General features: G+C 55.6%; 6 protein-coding genes across 7 annotated transcripts; 5 read left to right on the top strand and 1 right to left on the bottom strand.

Moving 5' to 3' along the window:
* Nucleotides 1-1,298: 1,298 nt before the first annotated feature.
* CAOG_03435 (hypothetical protein) lies at nt 1,299-2,060 on the top strand (the record flags this gene model as incomplete). Its single annotated transcript, XM_004364217.1, has 2 exons — nt 1,299-1,890; nt 1,969-2,060. The coding sequence occupies 2 exons, from the start codon at nt 1,299-1,301 to the stop codon at nt 2,058-2,060; spliced, it is 684 nt and encodes a 227-aa protein (XP_004364274.1).
* A 402-nt stretch (nt 2,061-2,462) lies between these two features.
* On the top strand, nt 2,463-5,977 carry CAOG_03434 (hypothetical protein). The gene is made up of 4 exons (XM_004364216.2): nt 2,463-2,903; nt 3,176-3,305; nt 3,417-5,724; nt 5,833-5,977. Exons 1-4 carry the CDS (start codon nt 2,492-2,494, stop codon nt 5,866-5,868), a joined length of 2,886 nt encoding a protein of 961 aa, XP_004364273.2. The 5' UTR covers nt 2,463-2,491; the 3' UTR covers nt 5,869-5,977.
* A 245-nt stretch (nt 5,978-6,222) lies between these two features.
* On the top strand, nt 6,223-10,990 carry CAOG_03433 (hypothetical protein). The gene is made up of 2 exons (XM_004364215.2): nt 6,223-6,277; nt 8,290-10,990. The coding sequence occupies exon 2, from the start codon at nt 8,410-8,412 to the stop codon at nt 10,780-10,782; it is 2,373 nt and encodes a 790-aa protein (XP_004364272.1). The 5' UTR covers nt 6,223-6,277; nt 8,290-8,409; the 3' UTR covers nt 10,783-10,990.
* Nucleotides 10,991-11,136: 146 nt separating this feature from the next.
* On the top strand, nt 11,137-16,525 carry CAOG_03432 (phospholipase D zeta2). The gene is made up of 8 exons (XM_004364214.2): nt 11,137-13,125; nt 13,230-13,358; nt 13,449-13,742; nt 13,833-13,952; nt 14,052-14,181; nt 14,273-15,003; nt 15,124-15,546; nt 15,652-16,525. The coding sequence occupies exons 1-8, from the start codon at nt 11,145-11,147 to the stop codon at nt 16,476-16,478; spliced, it is 4,635 nt and encodes a 1,544-aa protein (XP_004364271.1). The 5' UTR covers nt 11,137-11,144; the 3' UTR covers nt 16,479-16,525.
* Nucleotides 16,526-19,502: 2,977 nt separating this feature from the next.
* On the top strand, nt 19,503-21,537 carry CAOG_03431 (solute carrier family 25 member 42). The gene is made up of 5 exons (XM_004364213.2): nt 19,503-19,898; nt 20,026-20,110; nt 20,223-20,468; nt 20,568-20,691; nt 20,793-21,537. Exons 1-5 carry the CDS (start codon nt 19,615-19,617, stop codon nt 21,449-21,451), a joined length of 1,398 nt encoding a protein of 465 aa, XP_004364270.1. The 5' UTR covers nt 19,503-19,614; the 3' UTR covers nt 21,452-21,537.
* CAOG_03430 lies at nt 21,520-26,323 on the bottom strand. 2 transcript variants are annotated; one of them, XM_004364212.2, is made up of 7 exons: nt 26,134-26,323; nt 25,632-25,676; nt 25,365-25,527; nt 25,152-25,253; nt 24,888-25,051; nt 24,722-24,813; nt 21,520-24,584 (listed from the first exon to the last, which is right to left on the bottom strand). In XM_004364212.2, exons 1-7 carry the CDS (start codon nt 26,296-26,298, stop codon nt 21,605-21,607), a joined length of 3,711 nt encoding a protein of 1,236 aa, XP_004364269.2. In that variant the 5' UTR covers nt 26,299-26,323; the 3' UTR covers nt 21,520-21,604. The 2 variants fall into 2 exon arrangements, with proteins under 2 accessions (XP_004364269.2, XP_011270243.1); XM_011271941.1 differs by lacking the exon at nt 26,134-26,323 and adding an exon at nt 26,005-26,044 and having other exon boundaries at nt 21,527-24,584.
* Nucleotides 26,324-26,549: the final 226 nt, after the last annotated feature.

Here is a 26,549-nt window from a genome sequence, read left to right as displayed (position 1 = left end):
GACAAGGACGAAGGCTTAATCATGCATCAGACATCCACCGCCGTGCCTCAGGAAGCAGCGACAGTGCTCAATCTCATCGGGCAGTACCTCAACGGGTCGGAGCACGCTGGCAACCAGCTTGAATACAGGTACGCAGCTAAGCAGCAACCAAGCGTCTTTTCGCCTGAGGTGTTCTTCTAGCTGTACCGCATTGTTTGTAACCAATCAATCGTGGCCTTTTTGGTGTATGCACAGATTGTCGGGCGCCGAGCACGAGTCGTTTGATGGATCGGAACGAGTGCAGCGACACACGTTTCCGCCGCTGTCGTCGCCTGCTGGCACGCTGTTCATGTCTGTCATGTCGTTTCCTGGCTCTGAGGCAATCCAAGTCGATGTTCCACCAGTGACTTCGGTGAGTTTGGGCACGCTAGACGGGGATATTTAGGCACAAGCCGTCGAACTGACCGTTTGTTTACGACCTTTGAAAAAACACAGCGGGAAGCATCCAAGCGTCTGAGAATGTCACCATCAGAACGAGTATGGCCTTTGTTGCTTGTCAGACCCGATGCCATGTGTGCTGCAGCGACAAAAAATCGTCTCACACTCTTTTTGTTGTATTTTGGGTGTGTGTGTGTGTGTCACAGGAACTTGCAAATGCCCAAAAGCCTCGACAGCCCTCCCCGGCTCGAAATAGCTTGGCTGCCACTCTCTTGTTCAACAAGAAGACTGGCTTGCCAGTCATGTCCAGTCCAGATCCACGAGAATCGGCTGAACTCAAGCACGGATTTCCCTTTGACCGCAATTCCATGCCTGTGCACGCACCTACGGCCTCGGTGGCGGAGATGCACGATTCGCTCAATGCAGTGGCCGACAATGGTACACCAATGCTGCCGATATCGCCATCCGCGAGCAAGATTTCGTTGAATCTGCACAGCGCGAGTCCATCTGCGCTCGCAGCTCGTCGCGCCTCGTCTGGCAGCTTGACTGGTCTGGTCATGCATTCGCCAGCCCGCTTGCCAGTCACCAACATTGCACCTGCGTCGACCTTGCAGACCAACACACCTGCACAGCTTGCTGGGCTCGATGCTGGAACAACTCCCGTCGTCACGATGGCTCCTTCCAAGCCCATTTCCATTCGTCCATCGCCAGGTGTAGGCGGACGGTTTTCTTCACCCGAAACACAAGCACGTGATAGCTGGGGCGATTCCGGCGCAATCGATTTGCAACGGTTTCAGCCCCCGCCCAATCGACGTCCCTCGTTCGTTGGCAACGCCTCGCCACCAAGACCGTCCCCTCCACCCCGTCGACTGTCGATCGGCATGTCGCCGACGCACACCCCTGCCACCAAGACACTCGTGGGCTCGTTCGAAGAGTCCATCCTGCAAGGCCGCATGTCGACTGCCGACGCCTACTCCATCCCTGGATTTACCGCCGAGCTCGCCGTTTCTGGCGAGGGCAAGCAGCTACCCCACGTCTCCATCCCATTCTCGCCCGTGTTTTACTCGCTCCCGGGCGAGGACGCGCCGACCCCGTACGTTGCCAACATTGAGCTGGCCCACCGCGACGACCCTGGCCGCCACCCGGCGCTTCTCAAGGTGCCAGTGCGAGGCATGGTGCAGCTGGCCATCTTCAATCCGCAGCAGACCGGTGTCAGGGTGTTTCTAGTGCGCTACGACCATTCGGAAATGCCGCCGCGGACAAAGACGTTTGTGCGACAACGGACAATCGACGAAACGTTCTCCAATGGAGCGATTCGGTACCTTGCCCATCTGCGGTTTGTCTGCCTGAAGAAGAGCGTGTATTTGCACGGCGGAATCCGCGTCGTTTTCGCGCACCGCACGCTCGATTCCGCGGAAGGCCTGTCTGTCATCACGGACGGACCCAGCAACCCGCGATACATTCCGCTGACACGTGCGGAGCGAGTAGAGCTGCAAAGCATGTCGTCGAGCGGTCCGTCTTCAACCTCTCCTTCGCACGAGCTGGGTGAAGATGGCATGTTGCACCGCGGTCGCAGCGGCTCCGTGGACGATGACGACGCGCTCAAGTGCGCGCCCACGACTCAAGTTGCCTTCTCTCTGTGAAAAAGCAAGAAGAAGAAGGGAGCGAGGAGGCGGCACATCGACCAGCTCATCTGGATTTTTCTTTCACTTTCATTGTATTCTATTGTACTTTTTTAAGCTGCCTTTAGTTGCAGTTTGGTTTCATTTATTAAACTCTTTGACTCTACAAGCGAGCGAGCAGCCTGCTGAATCCAAGCTCGGATGCTTCGATGCTCAGCCATCTGGTTTAACCAAAACCAGTTTGACTGTGCAACCAGACTGTGTGATCCATTCATATCGACCACCCTTCAGCTCTTTCAGCTCTCTGTTATCTCGACTATCTCGCGCGCTCTCTGTTTTTTCAGTGCTTTTTGGCATTGAGTTCACTTTCCGATGCGAAATCTTCTCAATCTTTTTTTTTTTTTTTTTTTTTTTTTTGTTTCCCCTTCTCTCTCTTTCTTTGATCAACAACAATGTCGACCGCTTTGCTCAGTCGCGCGTCCACCTCGTCGTCCACCTCGTCGCTGGCGTCGTCGAACAGCATCCGCGATGTCACTGTCGCAGTTGCGTCCTCCGACCGAGGCGCCGATGCGAGTCGCAGCAATGCGTCATCTGTCGTCGTTGTCGGGGAACTCCCACAACGGTCGCCGCTGCTGCACCACGAGACCAGCAACCACCCGTCAGCCAGTCCTCGTCCTCCATCCACCACGGCCAGCACAGCGTCATCTGCCTCTGCAGATGCAACAGCGTCGAGCGCAGCCGCGGCAAGGAGGCTCATCCAGCAGGCCGCGCAGCTGGTCGCGGTCCACTCGTTCGGCGATGCTCCCTCAGCCCGATTGGCGTGGCCCTTCAGCAGCAGCCTGACTCCAGCGGGCCAGTCGGAAGGTGAGCGCTGCTCGTCCCCCCTTCGTGTGTAATCTTGTAGAATTCAGGGATTCCGAGCTCCGAGCCAAGTCGATCGTCCTGCAGCAGGACATGCATTGGAAGCGGATCAAACAACATTTTGCCGGCTTTTCACTTCCAAATTTATCCATCCATGGCACCATGATGAAACACTCAACACTGAATGATCTTGAATGCACCGCTCATCCTGTTACTCACCATGAAAACACACACACAAAATACCACAAACTGCTTGGCTGCGGGGGGGGGGGTAGAGATCAGTCACAACGAATTTACACACGAACAGGCGCCAGCCTGCCCGAGCCCGCCGCCAATGACCTCGAGTGCCATCGCCGAGCTCGCCGACCGCTTGGCAACCCCTGGCGCAACGTTCGACCGGGTCGAGTAAGTCGTTTTTTGGTGGTTTGAATTGAAGCGTTTTGCAACTGGATGCGATTGATTTTCATCTCCAAATTCTAAACTTCTTTGGATCCAACAACAAAAAAACAACCTCAGAATGATCCAACGCCGCGTGTCAAACAAGCAACTCGCCACGATTGTCGGCGCAATGGCAAGCAATCAGGACTCGCGAGTCACCTTCTTGGCGTGCGCCCACAACCCCGAACTGACCGTTTTGCCGGACGCGATTGGCCAGCTCTTCCACTTGAGCAGCCTGTCACTCCATGACAACCATATTGGGCAGTTGCCAGACAGTCTGGGCGAGCTGGCTGGCCTGGAGGACTTGTCGCTGGACCGCAATCTACTCCGGTCGCTGCCCGCATCGCTTGGCGGAATGTCCATGCTCAGCATGCTCACGCTGGACGGCAACTCGCTCACCCACCTCCCGGATGCACTTGGTCAACTCACTTCGCTTACGATTCTCTCAGTGTGCCGCAACGAGCTCGTGGCGCTTCCTGCCTCCATCTCCAACCTGACCCAGCTCACCATGCTGCTTCTCGGCGACAATCGTCTCGCGACCCTGCCGGACTCCTTCCGCCGCATTGCTCCCAATCTGCGGCACCTCGACCTCTCCAACAACCAGTTTGATGTTCTGCCCTTGTTTCTCGGGCTGCTTCCAGCAAATGCAAAGTTCTTTGTCGCTGGCAACCGCATGCTGAACATTCCCGGGCGGATTGCACTCTGTGGCAACGCTGTCGTGCTGGATTATCTGGGGGATGTGGCTCGAGGGAGCATCCCGAGCGGCAGCGTCCGGGTGGCCATTGTGGGCGCCCAGGCTTCGGGCAAAACCACCTTTGTCCAGGCGTTGCTCAACACCCGCAGCAGATTGGGCTACTCGGACCCACTCGACCCCAACCGCGCCCCAACAGATGGAGTTGCTGTGCACACGCTTGCCCTCCCGCATCCAGACGCCTTTGACCGAACACTGACCCTGAAGCTGGCCGATTACGGCGGCGCGGACATATTCAAACACGCAAACGCCATTTTGCAGCAAGCTGGCGACACTTTGTCGATTGTCGTGTGGGACCTGACCCAGTCTCCAGAGGCCAGCAAGCTCAGTTACTGGCTGGGCTCGATCACGGCTGTCGATCGCTGGTCGCCCATTCTCATTGTCGGCACGCATGCTGATGACGCCGAGGGAGCCTTGTCGCAAGACAAAGTCGAAGCTGCTGTGGCGGCTGCTGCTGAGGCCGTCGGGGGAGCCAACATTGCCGGCTGCGTCCGAGTGGATGGCACACAAGCGAGCACGGTCGCCGCAATGAAGGCGCTTCTTCGTGCCGCCGCCTCCCACCAACGCCTGGCTCAGTTCCACCCGAGACACGCGCGCACGCTTGGCAAGAAGATTGAGGCCAGCTTTGCCGAGACGCGCAACCCGATCATGTCGCGAATGGAGCTTCAGCAGGTGGCGCAGTCTGTCAGTCCCGTGTTTGCCGAGCAATCTTGGGCTGTGCTCGATCGCGCACTCGAATTCCTTGCTTCCCAAGGACAGTGCTTGCCCCTTGGAGACGGCGAGGTCCTTGTCGACATGCTCGCCTTGAGCGCCATGTCCGAACTCGTCCTGTCGCGTCGATCCGGCTTCCTCGACCTGACAGACGCTCATGGCCGGCTGGACCACCAGATCTTCTACAAGATCCTTCGCGACGGCTGCATTTGCGCAGTGACGGAGAATTGCGGCAAGAATAACAAGGGTCGCTGCGATTGCGCCTCGAATTGCAAGTGCAAAATTCGCGTTCCTGCGTCCCAGCACGGCTCAATTCTGCCAGTGCTCCGTGCCATGCATCTCATCGCACCTGCTGACAGCCGGTCTGACTATGTGCCTGCGCTACTGCCGGAGGGCGCACCGCAAGAGACGGACTGGCCCGCCGTGGTGAGTGCGACGCAATCCCGCTTGGTCTGTGCGCATCGTCTGCAGCTCCCATTCATGCCTGCGGCACTGGCAAGTCAGTTGTTTGCCCGACTGATTGCTCACAACGGAAGCCAGGGCGTTGTTGCGGCCTTCCGGTCTTGCCTGGTTTTACGCCGCAACTCCGAGACAGCGGAACACCTCGTACGCGTCGATGTCGATGCCGCGGCTGCTACGGTGACGTTTGCCGTGCGAGCGGCGGTGGTTGCTGACGCTGCTGCCGACAGCCCGCTGGCCGAGCAGCATTCCCAGATGCAAGCCCTGCTGAACGCTGTCATCTCGGAGGTGTGGGGCGTCCTGTCGGCATTGTACCCGAATCTGGTCGAGCGCAGCGAGTTTTATGCAATCTGTCCCACATGCGAATCGAGCAGTGTCCGAACGAGTTGCACCTCCAGCTCGATGCTTCGCGCGCTGCCAGCCAATGCTGTTTTGCGCTGCGTGGCCGGACATTCGCACAGCAAGGTACAACAGCAGCAGCAGCAGCAGCAGCAGCAGAGTGTATTCCGGCTCTTGTGATGAGTGGTGGTTGTTTCTTACTTTTTGATTGTCATTTGTTTTTGGTACCGTCAGGACCTGTGGCTCTGGGGCGCAATGCCGCCGAATTGAAGCAAGCTGTTTTTTGTTTGGTTGCGCAATGTTAGATTTGATTTGATTGTGTTTTCGGCTGTTGACTGCGTTGTTTGCCCATGTCTATACAAGAGAATTTTCACCATGAGTTTTCGAGGTCTGACTGAGTGTTGGAGGGGCACCGGTCTAGGACCTAAGCTGGACTTTGACGAATGTTTCACTTGTACTTTGCTTTGCGTTGGCTTTTCACTTTTCACTGGCATTGCGTTTTTTTCGTTTGTTTTGACCCCGTCGATTTCTTTCCTTCCGTCCGCATCTATTTCTCAGCACACTTTAGTTTGTGACTTTGCTCAGCTGTTCATTTCTGATCTTCGCTCTCTCTTCTTTTTTTTTGTTGTGATTTTTTTCTTCTTTTCTCTACCCGAGTTCACAATCCTGAATATAGCAGGTAATGCTTTTGTACCTTCACCACCACCCGTTTCGTATCTTTCGCTGCGTTTCCCCTCTTTTTTATTTTTTCGTTTCAGTTTTTCGATTTTTTTTTTTTTTCTGCTTTACCACGCGACGCTCCCTTCTCGCCTCCCGCCCGCCCCTCGTCTCCGCTCCAACTCCCTCCTTCATGACTTCCTACTACTCCTTGGCAACCTCCCTCCTCACTGGCAGTCCCCATCGCTTCCCTTCTCGCCCCGTGCTGACGTCGCTTTCCTCCCGTGGGCCCAAAAAGTGTTTTGTGGCGGTTTTTTTTTTTTTTTTTCGTTTTGTCTGTTCATGTGTTTTTCCTTTGCTCTCTTTCTCCCCTCCGCTCTCGTGGCTTACCTCGCCGCGTGCTGCGTCTCTCGATGGAACGACTCCTTCCTGCCACTATTCCTACCCCACCTCGCTTCTGGCGCCGACTCCCTGCCGCCACCGCTCGCTCTCGTTTCGTGACTTCATGTTTTTTTCTTTTTTTTTTTCTTTTTTCGATTTCGGCTACACATGTTACATCGACCCCCCCCCCCTCTTCCTTCGTCGCTCGCTGGTTCTCCTTCCCAACGACGCTCTCCCACCTCCCTTCCTGTTCTGCACTCTGCTCTTGTTCCTCTCCATCGCATCCGCTGCATTGTCAAAATCCCGTCGCAACCTCCGCTCCTTCCTTCTCTTATTTCAAGGCACTTTTTTTTTTTTTTTATCCTCCGACGACTCTTTTTTTTTTTTTTTTTTTTTTTTTATTTCTCACGTTCTTCCACGACACGCCACACACACACTCTCTCTCTCTCTCACCATTGTGGCATCACAACCATGCGAATCAGTTGAATCTGTTCCAAAAGAGCACTCGGAGCGGGGGTCTAGTTGTGTCTGGGTCTCGTCTTGTCCTGACCCTGTCTGCTGAGACCTATTGCTGTGTGTTGCTCGAGGTACAACCTGCTGCTTCTGCTTCCCATTCTCGGATGCTCAGTCTGCACTACGAGTAAAAGTCGAGTCGCAGATTCGTTGGATTTTGCAGCGTCAGCGTCGTTGTTGTTGTTGCGGTTGTGCGCAGTTGAAGCCACAACCCCCTACCAACAAAACCGAAGAGACCAGAAGACTCCTTTTTGGGCTTCTGCGCATTTCCACTCTCACTCTGCATTCCAACTCGCTCTGGAGGTGCATTCATACAGCGCGCGTCGCCTTGACTTGTTGCAAGCTCCAGCAGAGAGTGAGAGAGAGCGGTGGCTGAGCGAGAGCGAGAGCGAGATGCGAAACCGCTAAACCCGCTGTCAACTTGCCAATGCAACGCCCTTCCAATCGCGCCTCTCGCTGACTTGCTTTCGCTGTGACACAAACACTTCATCAAGCACGCTGTCCAGCGTGGTGTCAATGTTGAAGCAACGACGAGCGGCAGCGATGGAAGAGAGGCGTGAAATACCAAAAAACCCAACAACAACAACGTTTTTTTGTTTTTGTTTTTTGTTTTTGTTTTTCTCTCTTCTTTTGTTTCTTCTTTTCTTTTTGAGGGTGGTGTCAAGTTTCTGGATTATCACGACTTTTACCCACATGGCATTGAGATTGGCCACGAGGTCCACTCTGCCATCCGAGCACACCTCACTCGCTGTCTCCACCCATGAATTGCGCACTTGCTCTCTTTGATGGGCAAGGCATTCTATGCAGCAACCCACAAAAAAACTGTTTCACTGGAATGGTTTTTTGCATGACACTCACTCATCGCAACAACAACACAGCTGATGTCCTTTGTTGATACCACTGTGCCATGACTTGCTGGTCTGCTGCGTTGTAGTGCGCCGAGGGTGCAGTGCTCTGTGTGTGTCTGCGACGGTTGTTGCGGTTCAAACGTTTATCTTTCTACCAAACACGGCAACTCACAGAAAACTCAACAACAACAACAAGAAGCAACCCGAAAACTTCTCACACAAACATCATCACGACAAGCAACGATTCAAGTCAACTCACTTTGGTTTTTGTTTGGCGTTTGAACTTGTTTAGACTTTCTAATCTTGGACAGCTCGCTCGTCACTTGTACCCCCTCCTGTTCTCAAGCAACAACTACAACAACTTCAACGAACAAAAAAAAAAGCCCTACCAAGTGATCATCTCCGTTTCCATATGACTGCCATCGCCAATAGAGACGACATCCCGTCTGGCGGAGCCCTGGACGACCTGGGCGATCTCGATCACCTCCATCGTGCAGACCACCTGCCGGACGACTTTCTAGACGCGGCTTTTGAAGAATTCTCGGCCTATTCATCCTCCTTTTCAGTGTCGGCCGCACCGTCGGCCACAGCTTCGCCGTATTGCTCGCCCGCCCCACCACCCCAGCCAAAACGTAACCTCGCTCTTTCACGGACGCACCAATCACGGCCATTAACCCATTCTGCTTCTGCTGCTGCTGCTGCTACTGCATCGGCCAATGCGCAACGTCCTCCACCAATAGGCGACCCTGCAACCCCAAAACATGCCGCAATCACCTCGTCAAGCACAACCAGTGAAGGCCAAACAGCAGACCACCACCACAATTCCTCGCCGCACGGCGTCGCCATGCTGGCCGCGCTGGACGATGCTCTGAGCCAAGACGCTCACGCGTCCGAGCTAGCGTCCGCGGCGCTGGCGGCGGCCGATGCAGGCGATCATGTGCTCTTGACTGCGGCGCAGCTGGACGCCTTCTCGCACCATCCGGAAGACCACACCTTGCCTGTTGATGACACGGCCTTGCGAAGCATCAGTGCTGGCATGGACGCGCTTGCCAACCTGCCCGACGATCCTGCGGCCGCAGCAATCCAAGCATGGGAGTCGCACGCCGATCTCTTTGATCCTCAGCTTCTCGACTCGCACGACGACGCTCTCTGGGCGGGCCTGTTGCTCAACGACGACATGTCCGACCACATGCACCTCGGATCGGTCGCGCATCTCGATGGCGCGAACGCCGAGGCAGCTGCCGCCGCTGCCGCCATGGACCTGTCCGACGACCTCGCGTTCATGCAGCACCACGACTCTGAAGCCCACCTGTCGGGTGCTCTGGCAGCCTTGGCCAACAGCGACCCAAGCAATCAACAGCACCACCACCACCAGGCGTACTCGTCGCCCGCTCAGCCTTCGGGTCTCGTGCTGACCTTGAAGACCAAAAAGCAGCACTCCAAATCCACCCCCAGCACCCCGGTCACCACCCCGACGCGAAAGTCCACCCGCCTCACCCGCATCACAGCGCCGACGGCTTCGCCCAGCAAGGCCCAGCGAAAACGCGACGCCGCTGCTGCCGCCGCTCTTGCCCGAGCCAACACCCTCTCTGGCAGTGTCGGCGACGACGACATGGACGAGGACGTCGAGGAGCTTGAGGGCTTTGAAGACACGGAGACTCGCCTGACCAAGGTTGAACCGGCGCTCGCCCAAGCCCAAGCCTTGCGCGCACAACAGCAATCGTTCGGCTCGTACTCTGCCGCCGGCACGCCACTGGCCTCGCCTAGTATGGCGCATCGCGGCGGCGCAGCGACGGCAGCGCATCTCGGCGTGCCACTTGCTCCTCAGTTTGGCTCCTCGTTCGGGACGCCCCAGCGACCCAGCAGGCCCGCTCACGACGAGGATGACGAGGACGAGGAGATTGACGTCGTTGGCGACGAGTCTGACGATGACACGGCCGCGCAGCTCCCGCAACGGCGCCCTGCCGACTCTGCTGCGAACGGACGAGGACCGGTGCGATCCAATCTGGTCATTCCGCAGCCTGCTTTTGCCTCGCCTGCTGCGCCCATTTTTGCACAAGCCGCGTCTTCGTATGCCGCTGCTGCATCGACCGGGCTCACTCCGCGCATTGGTACCATGAACTTGTTAAACTTCCCGACCCGCACCCAGTCGGCACCGTCGTCGCCATTGCAACGGCCGAGCGCTGTTGCCACCGCTGCTCGCAAACGCAAGAACGAACTCGTCACCCCTTCCCAGCTCGACATGGTCTTGCTCTCACCCACCAAGCGCGCACGAAGCGTCGAAAACGTGGCAGCGGCCGCCGCCGCAGCTGCAGCAGCAGCCGCCACAACCGCAGCAGCCGCAGCCATTGCTGCCGGCGGCATGAGCACTCCCGGCACGCCCAACCCGCGCTCTGGCTTTATGACTTCGGCGACCATGTCGCCCATGTCCACCGCGCCATCGTCGCTCAACCCCAGCCCTTCCACGTCCCCAGTTCCCTTCAACGAGGACGACGGAGCCATGGAAGGCGACGCTACAGACTCTGTAGCCAAGCGACGATTCCACAATGTTCTCGAGCGCAGGCGCCGAGACGACCTCAACAAGTCGTTCATTATGCTCCAAAAGAAAATCCCAGAGCTGGTCGACACGTCTGCGGCCGCCAAGGTCCACATTTTGCGCAAGGCTGCCGAGTACATTCGGTCGCTGTGTGACCGCGAGGTCGAGCTCGAAGCCGCCAAGGCTCGTGCTCTCCGCGAGCATGACGAGCTTGTTGCCCGCTTGCAAGCGCTCCGTGGTAGCCGATGAAACCAGCAGGATGCCACTCTTTGTTTCGTTTGAAGCATTCATTTCGCGCCTCCGGTCGTCCACACCCACTACATGTTGTGTTTGTTTTTGAACAATGTTACTTTTAAGCTATTTTTTTTTTCCTCTTGTCTTTTTTGTTTCTCCCCTCTCGCTTTGACTTCGCACAGTGTAATTGCGGATGTATGAAAAGAGTACGATTTCACATTTATTGTACATTTCCAATTCATAGAAGCTTTCTTCAGTGTTTCAGCCTAGTTTTGCATCAGCCTTCGTTCTAATGGACAAATCAGCCTCGATGACAGACAGTCTCAGTGTGTTCAGTCATGTTTTCTCAGCCTCCGTCCAACCCCTTAAACAGCGAGATGTCTGAGCCGCCGCCGCAGCTGGGCGACAATGACGACCCAGCTCGCCAGGGTCGATCTCCAGTGTCTTCTGGCCTAGGATCGCCAATGCCTTCTGCAGCCGCTCGCGGTGGTGACGAGTGGATGATCCAAACCGCACCCACACCCACATCACCGCTCTCAGACGACGCGAGCGACGCCACTGCGCACGACGACCCGTCTCACCCTGCTCCAGGCGATGCTAATGCCATCCCAGTGACAGTGACGACACTGTCAGCGTCATCGTCATCGTCGTCCGCCCGGCTTGCTCGTGACGCGAGTGTCGATTCGACGTCGGGCTCTCAGTTTGCATCGCCGGCAACCAGTCCGACGAGCCAGCCGGACGCCTCTCCCACGGATGCTCATCATCAGCAGCATCATCATCACAGTGCTCGCAGTGCTGCTCTTGCGGATGTTCTCGTCGTCCCGCCCCAGTCCCAGTCGCGCTCTGCTGCCGCATCCACTGCCACCGCAGCGTCCATCCTGCGCTCCAAGCCAGCGTCGCCCAGACAGACCACGCCGCTGCTCACTGCTGCCTCAGCCATCGTCGACGCCGTTGTCAGCGCCTTCTCGCTGAGCAGCAGCAGCAGCATCAACAGCAGCACGACGCCCGAGGTCAATCCGCTGCTGCGCGCGACTGGCTCACCGCGCGTCATTGGCTCAGCATCGCCAGTCCAGTCGCCGTCGTCCAATGCTGCCGCGACCCCGCGCTCGGTGAGCGTCTTTGCGTCGCCCGTGCTGTCGCCGGCGTCGGTGGGCAAGGACGACGATACGTCCGTCCCGACACCGCCGATTGAGGCGACGTGGATTTGCGACCGGTACCAAAACCACCCGTTGACAGACATATGCCAGCGATGCGACTACTCGGAAGAGGCACACGCCATCTGCGGCCATTTCATCGACTCTGGCGGCCTGGTCGCTGGATCGTGTGCGGTTTGTGGGCGCCACGAATTCGACCACCGAGCATGCACGTCGTACGAGGCCGAAACCGAGCGTCAGCGGAGCGCGTTGAAAGCATCGCTGCCCAGTCTGCAAGAGCGGCATCAGCAGGATGTGCTGCAAAAGCAGCAAGAGTTTCGAGCCGTGTCCAACGCGCGCAAGAGTTTTGCCCGCCAGAACGCCGCGTCGCCCACCTCGCAAACCGACGAATCCGGTCGCCTCTACCGCGTGAACAGCGAGGGCAGCGATATCGACGACTATCCGAGAGAGGCGAGCAGCAACCCTGATTCAACAAGTCAGCCGTCACAGAGCCAAATCCTGAGCGCATCCAATCTCGGCACCGAGCGCGGCTCTTCCGCACATGTTCATCACAAAGAACAAGCGAAGGAGGCCAGCGACGAGGACGATGATGAACGAGATGATAAAGACGAGGAAAACGAAGACGACGAGGAAGAAGCGGAGGACGAAGACGAGGAATCCCTTGAAAGCGACGATGCCAGCAGCCGCAGCAGCAGCAGCAGCGGCAGCGAAGACGACGGGGCAGAGAGGGTCTGTGCACACTGCGGTCGCCACGAAGAAGACCACCAGGACGCATGCGACCACTTTGATCCCCAGATTGATGGTCTGGCACAAAACTCTTCCTCGGCGTTTCTCAACTTTCTCCGACAAAAGCCCTCGATGCGGTCGTCGACGGCTGCTGCCGTGTTTCTTCCAGCACTAGTGGTGTGCTCCAATTGCCGCCGTCCTGAAATTGATCACGAGCTGTGCGAGTTCTTTGAGGACGCTCAGGCGTTGCCTGGTTTCTGCGACAACTGCGGCCGACAAGAGTCCGATCATGATCTCTGCGGCCGTTACACCATCCATGAGTCTGACACCAATCGCTGCGACACTTGTGGTCGACTCAAAGAGGACCACGAGGCTTGCGACCGATACAGCCCGGACGCGAACGGACAGTGCGCAAACTGCGGCAAGGCGTTCCACGACCATGCCTGGGCCCATTACATGCGCAAAGAGCTGTCGCAACGTAAGCGACCATAATGTGATGTGTGCTGTTGTTCGATGGAGCCTTCTTCTTTTTGCTGTTTGTTCATTTTTGATGGGTTTTTTTTTTTTTTTTTTTTTGCGCAGCGAAATACCGTTACGGATCCTTCGCCGATGTTCACACCGCCACGCGAACCAAATGGCTGGTTGATGGGCACGACATTTTCGAAGCGCTCTACCACTCATTAACGCAAGCTCGGAAGGAAATATTTATCAGTAGGTTCCACTGTTTGCTCGTACAAAGTTTTGTGTCTTGTATTTCTCAATCTCTTCGGACGCCGACACTGTCTGCTTGGTCGGATTCAGCTGGCTGGTTTACCACACCGGAAATCTTTTTAAAGCGCACCAAGGCGCAGGAAGCGTTGCCCAGTCGTCTTGATCGTGTCTTGCTCTCGCGAGCGTCGGCCGGTGTCAAAATTTACATGCTGCTGTGGAACGAGACCAAGCTGGCTTTTCGTCTCAATAGTAGCAATGCCAAGAAGATTCTCGAGTCTCTACATCCGAATATCAAGGTCATCACGCATCCTGGCCCAACAGGACCTCTGAATTGGAGCCACCACGAAAAGACGACCATCATTGATCAGAAAGTTGCCTTTGTTGGTAAGTCAACGTGCCGGGCCGTGTTTCTACTTTTGTCAGCCGCTGATTGACACTTCTCGCGCGGTGAACTGATGATTGTGGTGGTTCTAGGAGGACTGGATTACGCATTTGGCCGTTACGACACACCAGCACACTCCATCACCGATCCTTGCCACATGTTCATGACCTGGCCCGGCAAGGATTACTACAACCCCTCCATCGTTTCTATTGGTAAAATCACACAGAGATGAGAATCTAGTTCTTGTTTGTCAATTCCCGGTTCTTCAAATTCCCCTTTTCTCGATATTCACCTTTCGCAATCTCCTGCAGACAATGTGCATCGTCCATTCGACGACGCTATCGATCGGATGACTCAACCTCGAATGGCCTGGCACGACATTTGTGTTCGAATCGAGGGTGGTGCCGCCAGAGATGTTGCCGTCTCGTTCATCCAGCGATGGTGAGTATCACCCTGCCCCCCTCCGCCCTCTCCCCCTCCCCTCCACCAATTCCTCTTTGTCAACTCACCTTCAACTGTTCACTCGCTTCAGGAACCATCACAAGGAAAATATGGACTGTGGGCCGGACTACATCTGTTTGCTTCCTCGCTCCACCAACTACTACTCGACGGAGAAATCCAACGTGGACTCGTCCAACCAAACCGCTCGGGTATCATCGTCGGCACAGCGTCAGGATGATGCCGCATCCAAGGCATCTCGCACCACTCCATTGAAACCGCTCGATTTGGCCGCGGCGAGTAAACTGCCCATTGTCGCACCTCAGCACTCTCTAAACTCGCCCCAGAGCAACGAAGCCAAGTGGCCAAGCTCAAGCTCGGGTGGGGCTGTGCCACAGGCTGCAACCATTCTGGAAACCGCTTCTGGCATGGTCGTCGACCGCCAAGGATCCATCTCGCCGACGCCCATCAGGTCTGCGTCGTCTGATGCGTTGCTGACACAAGTCCCAACAAGCGCACGAGCTTCTCTTTCGCCGAGCTCGGCCGCACCTCGTCTTCCCCGACACTCAGTGGGCTCCTCCACACCAATCTCTGCTCCTGTGGCTCCTGTCACTCTGTCAGAGTCTGCGAGTTTGCTCAAAACGCACCTCTCCAACTCGAGCTCGGCCTCGAATCACCCAACAGCCGCTTCACCAGACTACTGCTGGACCGAATGCCAAATTCTGCGATCGATTAGTCATTGGTCGGGAAGCTTGGTGACGGAGGATTCGATTCAACAGGCGTACCTTGTGCACATTGCCAATGCGCAGCACTATATCTACATGGGTAGGCACCTCTTGTCAGCAAGATTTGCTTGCCTTTGCTGCTGACTCAATGGCTGTTCTCGTATGGTTGCTGTCCTTGCGTTTTTCTTTTGTTTTCGTTTCTTTGCTTTGACCCTCACAGAAAACCAGTACTTTGTGTCCTCTGCGGGAACAGCGCCAAAGGAAGGTACTCGGAATATGATTGCGAATGCGATCGTCACGCGCATTTCCAAGGCCATCCGGGAAAAGGAAACCTTCCGCGTGATTGTTGTCTTGCCTGTCACTCCAGAGGGTTCCTTTGTGGACGAAGTCACCGTGAGGTACACCATGTACCTTCAGTACAAGACCATCTATCGCGGATCTCAATCGATGCTGGGTCAACTCGCGGCCGAGTTTCCGGATGTCGATCTTTCGCGCTACATTGGCTTTTTCGCGCTTCGTCAGCATGGCGTTCTCGAAGGTCGAAGGGTCACTGAGCAAATATACATGCACGCGAAAACAATGATTGTTGACGATGTAGTCACCATTGTCGGTTCTGCGAACATTAACGATCGCAGTCTGCTTGGTAAGTTTGATTGCGCGGAACTTTGGGAAAAAAAACCATGTTTCCACTGACTTTCTGCGTTGCGTGCAATTCGTTTTATGCTCGTCATTCTGCACTCGACTTTAGGGGACCGTGATTCCGAAATGTGTCTCATCACACGCGACTTGTACTTTGTGGACGGAACCATGAATGGAAAGCCCCATCGCGCAGGCCTGCACGCGTATTCGCTTCGCTGTCGCCTGTGGCGCGAGCACCTGGGACTGGCTGATGCCGACCTGCGCATTCTCGATCCCGTTGCTGATTCGACGTACGTTGATTTGTGGCTGAGAACGGCTCACACCAACACCGCCTTGTTTGAGCGACTCTTCCCGTACATTCCGAGCGACAAGATTCCAACCCTGAAGGCACTTGAGGCAATCAATGCAAAGTACAACGCGTCTGCTGCCGCTGCTGCGAGCACGGCTCTTGTTTCTGCCTTCACATCGACTCCACCAAACACGACATCCACCGCCGTCAGCTCAGAGTCGGGGTGGTCGCACAGTTTCAGCTGGCATCACACGCGCGTCGCCACCACACACCTCTCCAATATGGTTTCGCTCGCGATTCACGGCTCTGCCACCCAGCCAATCGCACCGAGCAACGTGGCGAGTGCGCCAATGTCGTCCACCTCGGTGCTCTCCGCCCTTGCCAACCATCCGTCATCGCCGCACTCGTCATCGGCAAACCGTTCAGCCCCGACGCTGGCCCGCGCACCCACCGTCCCATCGTCTCCACTGCTAATGGCCATATCTGCTGCGGCGGACGAGCTCGGTGCGCTCTCCGACGACGACGTTGCTCGGCAAATTACCGGCCATCTTGTTCTGTATCCCATGCGTTTCCTGCACGAGTCCCTGAACCTGTCTTTGCTGGACTGGGGTGCCAACATTGTTGTGCAGGACGTTGTGTTCCAGTGAGCTGCTGCTATGGAGTTGATGTCCAAAATACAGTGTCTCAATGCCCACCCAACAACCGTTCAACGATGACTTCCCGACGAACAGTGCGTGTGGCTCGTTTGTAGTTGGCTCAAACCCCTTTTCGCCCACTGAATCCTCATACCCCGTCCCCTCCCCTCTCACTCACTCACAAACTTCGCAGATAGTGGTTGTAATGCGAGCGCTATTGGCGCCACGGCCACTGCGGCGATCGACCATGAAGTTATCGTTGCGATCGACCATGAAGTTATCGTTGTTGTTCGAGTTTCAAGGGAACTTTGGGTTTTCTGTCACTTGCACTTTGGGGCTTTCTGTCCTGTACAACTTTTGCTTGTATTTAGGTTTTGTTGACAGCTACTCGAGCATGATCTCGTCCAACTTTTTACAACAGATCGATATCAATGCACAGGGCAAACTGCTGAGTTGCGTCGACCTCAGCTGGCCGTGTCTCGAGCACACGGCCATCCACGCCAAGGTATGTCTGGCGCGGAAACGTCGGGTAAATGTCACTGGGCACCACAAAATAGAGCACCGCGGGACCCTCTTGTTGCGGCATGAGAGAGATTGCGTGCAGAGAGCCTTCCGATTTGACGGGGTGCGATCGGCTGACAGTCATCTGCAGAAAGACATTCGGAGAAATAATGGCGTCGACAGCTGCCAAATTACGATTGGTCGGACTGTAGTAACGGTCGGGGATGCTGAGATCAATCTCAGTCAACTGGCGGAAATTGATGCAAGTGAGCCGCGGCAACCGCAACTCGTCACTGACGCCTGTTTCAAGATGACGTCTAGGGAATGTGCCACCTGTCTGAAGACAATTGGACGCGTACTCCTCAAAAAGCTGCCCACGGAGCGATGCGTGCTGTGGGCTGTCCGCCGCAGCGCTGAGAAAACGCCGAAGTCGATCTCTCTCCTCGGTCCGGAACTTTTGAAAAACTTGCTCGCTGACCCATTTGGAGGCAAATCTCAGGCGGTCACGCGAATAGGGTAGAATACGCCTGCCGCACTCATCAACAGGCCGGTTGGGATCGAGGGGCAGCACGTCGATATGGAGCACACGATGCAAGATGCCTCACTTGCCAGGTTTTCGACGTCAGAGTTGATGACCTTTTGAAAGACGCATCCAGCAATGGCGTCCTGGAGACGTCCACGACCGCCAAGCTTTGGATGCAGTACCTCACGCGCGATGCCACCCCAGCACAAAAACGCACTTCTGGCGGCCTGCAAGTACGCGTCGGCATCCGGTTCAGCCATGCTTGTTGCAAACCGTTGCAAGTAAGCCTCGATCTCGAGTTCTGACCACACTGGCATGAACAGCACGGAACCGCCGTCCTTTTCAAGCTCCTTGTAAATTGGGCGAAACGGGTTTGCGACGAGCAGAACTTTAGCGGAGCCGTAGCCACTTGGGGAGTGGGCATCTGCAATGAACCAGACTTGTTCGTTGCGGAGAGTATCCTCAAAACCATGGTGGCTGTAAGAAGCAGACCCATCGGCACGCAAAAGATAGCGCGTCGCTCGGCGCTTTCCCGCAGCAGGCTCATAGACAAACGGCAACGAAACATTGTTTTCCCTGTTCTGCCGAAAGATGCGGTACAAAAAGTTAGCCGAGAAGGCTGTTTTGCCGATTCCAAGGTTGCCAGTGACAATCCAGTTCGTCCAAAGCGCGTTTGCAGCGTCGGTGATCACGTTGAAGAGTCCTTCGTAGCTCTCGCGAACCATGAGGACTGAACCAAAATCAGGATCGCCCAGCCAGAACACGTTTGCAGGAAGAAGTAGGAACAGTACGCTGACACTCTCGAGTTCGAGTCGCTGCTCGTTCACCTCGCCACGATGAAGCGCGCGCCAAAACCTGGCGAGCTTGTCGTCCGCTTCCACTGCCAACCCGAGGTCACAAAGTGAGCAAGCAGCGCTGCTCCCAGTCTCGAAACCTCCAAACAGAGAGAACAATACTCACACGGAAGCTCGCCGTGAAGTTGGATCGTAAGCCGCCGATTTTCTTCTACAAGGATACAAGTGCTTGATGATCTGTCATTCGGACGGACAACAACCACGCGCAAACACATTGATAGTGAGGCTCAACACGCGCAAACACATTGATAGTGAGGCTCCATGTGCGACACCAAGAACTGGACAAGGCTGACAAACCTTCACTAGGGCCTGGTCGAGCATTTGCCCTGGCAAGCAAAAGTTGAGTCGTGGGGGCAATAGTTGCCTGCCAGTTCTGCGCTTGATTCGCATACTGCTGTGCCTCTGCGATATTTCCTGCGTTGCGTGTAGCCGTTGCAAGGTCCTCGTAGTGTCGCAGACGGTCTTGGCTGTGCGCCAGTGCTGCGTTCAATCGGGCGATCTCGGCTTCCAGTCCTTCTCGCCCGACCGCGGCCGGCGCCAAGCGAGGGCTCTGGACTTCGCTTCGAGAACGGTCTGGAGCGGAGGGCGAGAGCGGTCGCCGAACAGAAATCTCTTGGCGGTCTTGGCTGTACGACATTCGACAAGAAAGGAAAACAAACAATACAGACTGTTCATCCTAGTTCATGCATTGCATTTTGAACAAACCACGCACTGTTGTCTCTCAGCATGGAAACCTCTCACGAGATAAAGACAACGTAGGAGAAGTGGGCGTTGCGTGACAAACTACGCATCAAAAGTCGTAACGAGCTCCAACCCCTTTCACCCCTCCCCCCTCACATTTAGACCCATTCCTGCCTTGCCCTTGTTCTAGTATATGTCCGAATTAATCTTTAGTCTCAATAGGAACCGTTGCAGGACCTCTTCAACATCAACACCAAGTTCCAAGGCTTCAAAAAAATACGTGGCCCTGCGACTGCTCCTATTGAGACTAAAACTAATGTGAGCACACTGGAGCAAGGAGAGGTCGGGAAAAGGTCAAAAAAGTGAGAGGGAGGGGCAATGAGGATTCAGTGGGCGAAAACTCGTCCTTGTGGATGGTGAATCCTTCTTGTAATTCGCTTCTCACCATCTGAGACAACGGTGCAGTCTTCATTGTTTTTTTTTTCTTTTCCCATATCACTTTTATTTTACACTCGTCTGATTTGCTCAGATTTTCTCCAACCATTTGCGTCATTCGCTCAGCTCCCGGATTGCCAGGCCCTTGTCTGACATGAGCAGCGACGCGAGCGCGGGTCCCGCTGCAGGCGCCACTCTCGGCCCCAGCGCATCCATCCACATTGCTGCTGTGCATCCAAGACAGACTACTGCTGCGAAGGCCGAGCCAGAGCGACTGCAGCAGTCGAAGCGCGACGGCGCGGATCCATCGCATCGGGTTCCAGCCACCACGCCGCTGTCCGCTCACCAGCACGAGCATGAGCAGCAGCATGGTCAACAGCAGCACCAGCAGCGTCGCATTGGGATTGTCCACTCGCTGGCTGCAGGTGCCATTGCAGGGTAATCCAACAAAGACACCAGCGGACCGCCCCTTTGCACAGGATGGACTGCCGACACCAACTCCACTTCCAATACACAGTCTGCAAGCTCACTTTGCCTGTGTTGGTTTGCTTCTTCTTTCTGGCAGAGCCGTTGCAAAGACGGCGATTGCGCCGCTGGATCGCGTCAAGATCATGTTCCAAGTCACTCCGAACAAGCATTACCATTTGAGTGTAAGTGTCTCAGTCGAGCTCTGAGAACGGGTCTGAGAACGGGTCGGAGAGCTTGTGTGCAAATCCAAGCACAAAACAGCTCACCATCTCAACCTGTTCATCTAAATGACAGGTCGCACTCCACACCGTGCTCGAGACATACCGACGAGAAGGTCTCGCCGCATGTTGGAGGGGCAATTCGGCCACCATGCTGCGAATCATGCCATCTGCAGCGCTCCAGTTCATGTCATTCCAGCAGTACAAGCAACTATTATTGAAGCCTGGTGCCTCCGATTTGGATCCCGGGCGCCGATTTCTCACCGGATCCCTGGCTGGTTGCACGGCCACAATGTTTACCTATCCACTAGACCTGATGAGGGTAACAGTGATTTTTGTCGTTTAACAGATGGGGGCAAGGTTGCAAGAAACTGACAGATTTTGTTGTTTATTGTGTTGATTGTTTCGTTTTCCTTCGAAGGCTCGCCTCGCTATTCAATCCTTGGGCAACCAAAAATATTCAAGCATGCGAAATGCATTTGCAACTGTGTGGCGGACAGAGGGTCTCTTTGCTTTCTGGCATGGCGCGAGCGCCGCACTTGTTGGTTAGTATTTTGTTTGTTTGCTTTTGGTTTGGTCCAGGAATAATCCCAGGTCGCCCAGAACTCATCAGCTGATCTACTTTTTTTTTCATTCTGACACTCAGGAATCGCACCTTATGCTGGCGTCACCTTTTTCACGTTTGAAACGCTCAAGCTGTACGTTCGCGAGCACCATGCCGCAGCGGCCGAGCGTGCTGGACGCGCCGCCCCTGCTACTGCCGCAACGCCAAGCCCTCGGCAGGTAGACGAGCTGCCAGCTCAGCCCGCCGGACACCGATCTGCCGGCGCATTGCAGGCGAGGCTGCACCAACAGCTCAAGGAAACCAACGCCGCCGCGAGCACCCTCACGCACGCCCATGATGAAGTCACCCATCATTACCGCGCACAGGATCATGACCACGACGCACATGTCGCCAAGCTTGGCGACGAGTCCGTCACGGCTGTCGAACGCCTCGTTTGCGGCGCAGTTGCCGGCCTCGTTGGGCAAAGCTCGACCTACCCGCTCGATGTTGTTCGACGAAGAATGCAGACCGACGGCTTCTTTCACGCGCCAGACCAGAGGCGGTACCACTCTGTGCCATCTGCACTGGTGAAGATTGCGCGAGAAGAGGGCATCCGTGCCCTGTATCGCGGCTTGAGCATGAACTTTATCAAGGGGCCGATCGCAGCCTCAGTCAGCTTTACCATCTTTGACCTGCTCTCGCGTTATTTGAATGACGTGTTCCCATCGTCCACGACCCGCCATGCCCCTGTTGCACTCTAACCATGCTGATCGATGCCGTGTTGGAAGTTCAGCGCACGAGCAAATGCAACAAAATCCAACAAAGACAATACATTTGTATCATTGTATTTTTTTTCGTTAATGTTCAAACAACCTCGGAAACCAAAACATGCACACGCCAAAAAAACACCCACACTAAAACGTCACGACATAGGAATACAGCTCCATTGGACTCAAGACAACAGGAGAGGTACGAGCAACCTGTCCAATTGGGTGCATCAACGTCAGGGTGTGCTGCGTCACATCCTTTGGTTGGGCAAAGGCAAGAAGCGAGTAGGGAGTGATGCTGCCAAGGTCTTGACCACCGCACAGCCCGAAAACGGCATCAGGCTGTCGCAGGGAGCAGTCCCGACCACGGCGCTGCACAATGAGGCCAGCCGCCACTTGATCGCGGTTGGAGAGCGAGCGGAGATTGACCAAATGAACATCGCACGGCAGCGGCGAAGAGAGCGCTGAGTAGGGTGCCCACGATAGACGTGCGGCTTCCTTGGGAGCGAGATGTGCAGCCAAAAACACGATCGGCGGCTCGTTCAACTCTTCGCGGGCCAAATGCGACAAGAGCGAGGGCGCCTCAAAGTAGACGCCCGTGCTTTCGCCACGCGCGTGAGGCGATTCGAAATCCTCCAGCGTCAAGTGGAACAAGAGCTCGTTCTCGTGGTTGTCGTGGATGCCTTGTCCAAGACCGCGTTCGTCGTCCTGCGAGAGTCGGCGATCGAGCATCATCTCAAACGTGCCTTCCTTGAGGCTGGCGCAGCCCAATGCCTGGCGCGAGTGAACAGAGAAGCGAATGCTCTCGTCTTCCAAGAAGGCCAGAGACGGCATCGGGTAGTAGTTGCCTTGCAGAGGCAGCTTGCTCTGCGTCTTTCGGCGAATCATCTGGAAGCCGTTGAGGTCGGTGAAAAAGATCGGACCGTTGCGCACGGACGTTGAGAAGCGGACAATCGTCTCCTTGTTGTTGTCTGCAGTGATATCCAGGACGATGCGAGTTTCGATGACAGACCGCTCGACAGCATGAGGGAGGGACGGCGCCAAATAGAGGCGAGCGACACGCGTCAGGCGACCTGTCGGCACGACAACGTGGGCTTCGTGGAGCAGCGGGCCCGTGATTGTGCGAATGCTCGGCCGTTGCTGGCTCACAAAGGAAGCTGCCGGGCCGTTGGGCAGGAACAAGTAGGCGCCGCTTCGGTAGGTCGAGTACTTGAGGTAGTTTTCATTCAACAAGACCTCCTTGCCAGAGTTCTTGTGCACAGCCTTTTGGATCATGCCGTCGGCGGGCTCGATGGTCACGCGCAGTTCAGAGTTTTCCAAAACAATGCCGCTCGAGGGGCCAGAGCTGAGCTGCGTGACCTTGAACGCACCGTGGTCTTGGGTGACCGGATTGGATCCGAGTTGCAGCGCGTTGAAGAGCTGCACAGTCGCTGGCTCGGCACGCGTGCAGCGCGTGTCGTCCGAGGCGACCTCGTGGACAAAGTACGTGGCCAATCCGACAGCGGGGATTTGCGCCTCAAACGCGAGCGAGAAGGTGGATGGCACGATTTCGCCATTCCTGTCAAAGAGCGGTCCAGTCTGAGCGAGCACGGAGGTACCGTCAGAGTCAGTCACGCAGATCGGCGCGTGCGTGCCACGCACACCACCATTGCTCGAGGAGGTGGATGTGGCCACCGTCAGAATGATTGTTTGCGCGCGAGACTGGCCAAGCGAGTTGTACAAGACGACGGCGCGTGCATTGGCATTCCTTGTGGGTTCTGCCGCACCGGCGCTCCAGCTGGCGCTGGCTGGGCGTGTTTTGAGCACCTCTTGGGTCGGGAGTGCGTTGTGGACGGCCGCTGACTCTCCGAGATGCAACACAAGGTGGTCGTTCGCCTGGTTGGACAGGGCTGCATCGTTGAGAGATCGGCGGGGACCTGACGCCAGGAGTGCCGCAGCAGCGTGCTTGTCAGTCGCCAGCAAAAACTCGGAAAGGTCGCGCATGAGCGTCTGCATGACACCGATCGACGAGTGCATTCGTGCACCATAGTCGATCACGACTTCATCTTTCGCAGTGCCCGTGACACCATCGTGGTGCTGGTAAAGACCGAGATTGCGACGCGCCGTCACAACGGCCGGATACATGGTCTGCAGGAAGGGCGCAATAGAAACGCCGAGCGTCAGCGCCTCCGCACGTGCCACGGACAGCATGATTTCAGCAGAGCGCAGTGTGTACTCGAGCACGCGGTCGGCGCGCTTGTAGAAGGCGCGCGTCGTAAAGTAGCCCGACCAGTAGTGGTCGTCGCGATCGGCGTAGGTGAAAAAGTCACCCGTCATGGATTGGATGCCGGTCGGCGTGGCATACTGGTGAGGCTGACCGTACGCAGCGAGTGCAAATTCGCTGGGCGGGGCTGCAGAGCCGGCCGTGCCGAGGGATTCGCGAAGAGCGCCAAAGTAGTCACTCAGAGTGCCCCACTGGATGCGGACGTTGTACTTGCTGTCGCCGTTCAGCTCTTTGAAGAGTCGCTCATAGTTTTCGTACTGCGCAAGCGCCTCCTGGTCGCCCTGCCATCGAAAGTCGTCACCGAGCGGGACAAACACGACGTCGGACTTGTAGAGCTGCGCCTTCTTGCGGTACTGGTCGACGAGCATCTGCGCACGTTGCTTCACGTTGCCCGTGGAGATGACTTGCGGCGGAATGTTCCACGGGCAGGAGAATCGCTGACCGGGCAGGCGGGCAAAATCGAACTGGCAGCACACGGCCGGCTCGGGTCCACAGGTGTGGGGAATGTCGTAGCTGTAGAATGGCATCATGTGCGTCAGGATATCAGTGGTGCCCTCCGCATCCCACTCTTGGCGCCACATAAACTCCAAGCCTCGGTTGCGCGCTAGGTACTTTTTCACAGAATAGTGCGTGCGCTGGATGAGCATTGACTCAAAGCCAGTGCGGCGCAAAAAGTACGGCATGGCCGAGGACTGGCCGAACGGGTCGATGGACCAGCCAGACTTTGGAGTGACGCCGAGCGTGGAGGCGAGCCACTCGTGGCCTTCGATCAGCTGGTCGATCATGGCATAGTAATACGCGTTTGCTTCGTCACTCATGACCCAGCCGCCAGTGACGATTTCCAGTTGTCCGTTGTCGACCAGTCTGTGTCAAAGTGAGGTTGTGAAAAAAAAAAGCAAAGACAAATTGTTCGGCAAGGGGGGGCGGGTTGTTTGATTGAGATAAGTCAAAGAAAAAGAGCAATAATGACGATTGATAAAACAGCAGAGCATGTCACTGACCGGCGTGTCAACTCTCGGCGATCAGAAGTCTGCTCGTCCCACCATCGTTGCAAGTACGACATTTCCGCCCAGATGAACTTTCGCTTTGAGTTCTGCCGAGTCGACAAACCGATTGTGAGTTGCGCAACTTGGTCGGCTGTGACATGATTCAGGACAACTGCTCTACCTGCGACAGCATGTTCACGACAGTATCCAGGATGGACTTTGTTTGCTGAGAGTAGTAGGCATCGAACGTTTTAATCCAACCGGGGTCATTGTGCGAGTGAGGAACGACGTAAATGTCCAGCTTGCGGGTCTGGACTTCCGAAGCAGCATACTGCACATCCCAGCCTAGAAGAAATGGCGTTCGGAATGACGGGATCAAGAATCGATGGATGAGTATGAGTCAGAAATTCACTGACGCGAAAGATGACAACAGATCATCCAGTACCTTGCTTCCAAACACCGCCGTCGAGATTGTCAAATGGCATGGACTCGATGAAGTCTCGCATCTCATGGTCTGCTGTGGAGGGCGCGATAAACGCACAGCCATCTAGCGGTTGGAAGAGCAAAGCAAAAACAAACAAACAAAAACCAACCAGAAATTGGGAACACACAAGCAAGCTGCAACAAGTTGCGTAGACTCATCGCCAGTGTTGCGTACCATTTGAAACGGATTGCATTGGCTTGTGAGCGATGATTGGTTTTCTGAGCAGTTCAGGCTCGGGTTGTCGGAGCTCTTCGTGCTCTTCTTCCTGCAGGACTGGCTGGCGCTTCACCGGGACTGGTGGTTGGTTTGCATTTGCGCGGTTGACTTCCACTTGTCTCTGTCCACCAAGGTGCATGGTCATCGATCGCAATGCCATTTGTTTGGGTGCGTCAGCAACTTTGTGTTTCATCTTGATCTCAAGCAATACGAGTGGGAACTTACCAAGTGGTTTCTTGTCATTGGTTTCCTCTCGTGCGGCACTCGCGCCTGCGATTTCGTCGTCGATTGTATGTTTGTCATTATTCAATGCAGAGACATGTCCATGTGAGTCTTCCAACGTCGACTGAATCAAGGTTGATCTGCAAGCAAATCTGCTCATAAATTTGGACGTGATTGTTCCCATCATCAACCCTCCCCCCATCAAAATCAATCATGAGCAATTCGTGTCTATTTGAATTCGAGGGGCATGGTCATAGTATGGTCGTGGTATGGGGGTAGTACGGGTACCACACCGCTGCTTCTTTCAAATGCTTTGGAAGTTGGAGATCTCCAATGGGTTTCAGCGGCCAACTCGCCTGCTGCCCGTCTCACTCACTCCGGCAACAACAACAGCGAGTGTCACTTCAGACTCAAATGGTACCACTGTCGCGTATGCCCAGCTGGTGGCTGTGGAGAGTGAGTCAAGTGTGCTGTCGTTTGGCTTTGGCGTTTGGCTTTGGCTTGCCTGCTTGTCGGCTGGCGCTGGGACGGCGTCCGGGAGAGCGCCGCGGGGACCAGTCTCGGCGTCATCGCGCAGTGATGGCAGCGTGAACGACGCGACTGCAATGAGCGCGAGCGCGAGCAGGAAGATGGCAACGCGCGACCGCGACCCCCGTCCGCACACTCGCATCGTAACACAGAGAAAAAGACTGAGAGAGTCAGTGACTGGCTGGCTGAGATCAAACGAGTGATGTCAAATGTCATCGGAATCGAACATTGGCTACCATCCGAATGGACTGGACGGAGCATCGCAGTTGCAGCGGTTTGCATTGAATTGGATTGAATTTGGCAGAGATTTGAGCCCAGCGATTCGCCGGTTACGCTGCACAATCATCGAGTTCTGTGGATACGAGGTTGCATTGCTATGCATTGATGTATCAT

Source organism: Capsaspora owczarzaki, assembly GCF_000151315.2.
Source record: "Capsaspora owczarzaki ATCC 30864 unplaced genomic scaffold supercont2.4, whole genome shotgun sequence".
NCBI classification, from domain to species: Eukaryota; class Filasterea; order Ministeriida; family Capsasporidae; genus Capsaspora; species Capsaspora owczarzaki.
The sequence above is the reverse complement of the archived record's forward strand: the minus strand, read 5'-3'. Positions and strand labels throughout refer to the sequence as shown.

Coding starts and splice junctions, on each gene's coding strand:
- CAOG_03430 (XM_004364212.2), bottom strand. CDS start 26,298: ATGCGAGTGTGCGGACGGGGGTCGCGGTCGCGCGTTGCCATCTTCCTG. Junction 25,052..25,151: donor CGGCGGTGTTTGGAAGCAAG/GTACTGGATGAT, acceptor CATTTCTTCTAG/GCTGGGATGTGCAGTATGCT. Junction 24,814..24,887: donor TCGTGAACATGCTGTCGCAG/GTAGAGCAGTTG, acceptor TCGACTCGGCAG/AACTCAAAGCGAAAGTTCAT.
- CAOG_03432 (XM_004364214.2), top strand. CDS start 11,145: ATGTCTGAGCCGCCGCCGCAGCTGGGCGACAATGACGACCCAGCTCGC. Junction 13,953..14,051: donor CCCCTCCATCGTTTCTATTG/GTAAAATCACAC, acceptor AATCTCCTGCAG/ACAATGTGCATCGTCCATTC. Junction 14,182..14,272: donor GTCTCGTTCATCCAGCGATG/GTGAGTATCACC, acceptor CACTCGCTTCAG/GAACCATCACAAGGAAAATA.
- CAOG_03431 (XM_004364213.2), top strand. CDS start 19,615: ATGAGCAGCGACGCGAGCGCGGGTCCCGCTGCAGGCGCCACTCTCGGC. Junction 20,469..20,567: donor ATCCACTAGACCTGATGAGG/GTAACAGTGATT, acceptor TTTCCTTCGAAG/GCTCGCCTCGCTATTCAATC. Junction 20,692..20,792: donor CGCGAGCGCCGCACTTGTTG/GTTAGTATTTTG, acceptor TCTGACACTCAG/GAATCGCACCTTATGCTGGC.
- CAOG_03433 (XM_004364215.2), top strand. CDS start 8,410: ATGACTGCCATCGCCAATAGAGACGACATCCCGTCTGGCGGAGCCCTG.
- CAOG_03434 (XM_004364216.2), top strand. CDS start 2,492: ATGTCGACCGCTTTGCTCAGTCGCGCGTCCACCTCGTCGTCCACCTCG. Junction 2,904..3,175: donor TCCAGCGGGCCAGTCGGAAG/GTGAGCGCTGCT, acceptor GGGGGGGGGTAG/AGATCAGTCACAACGAATTT. Junction 3,306..3,416: donor GCAACGTTCGACCGGGTCGA/GTAAGTCGTTTT, acceptor AAACAACCTCAG/AATGATCCAACGCCGCGTGT.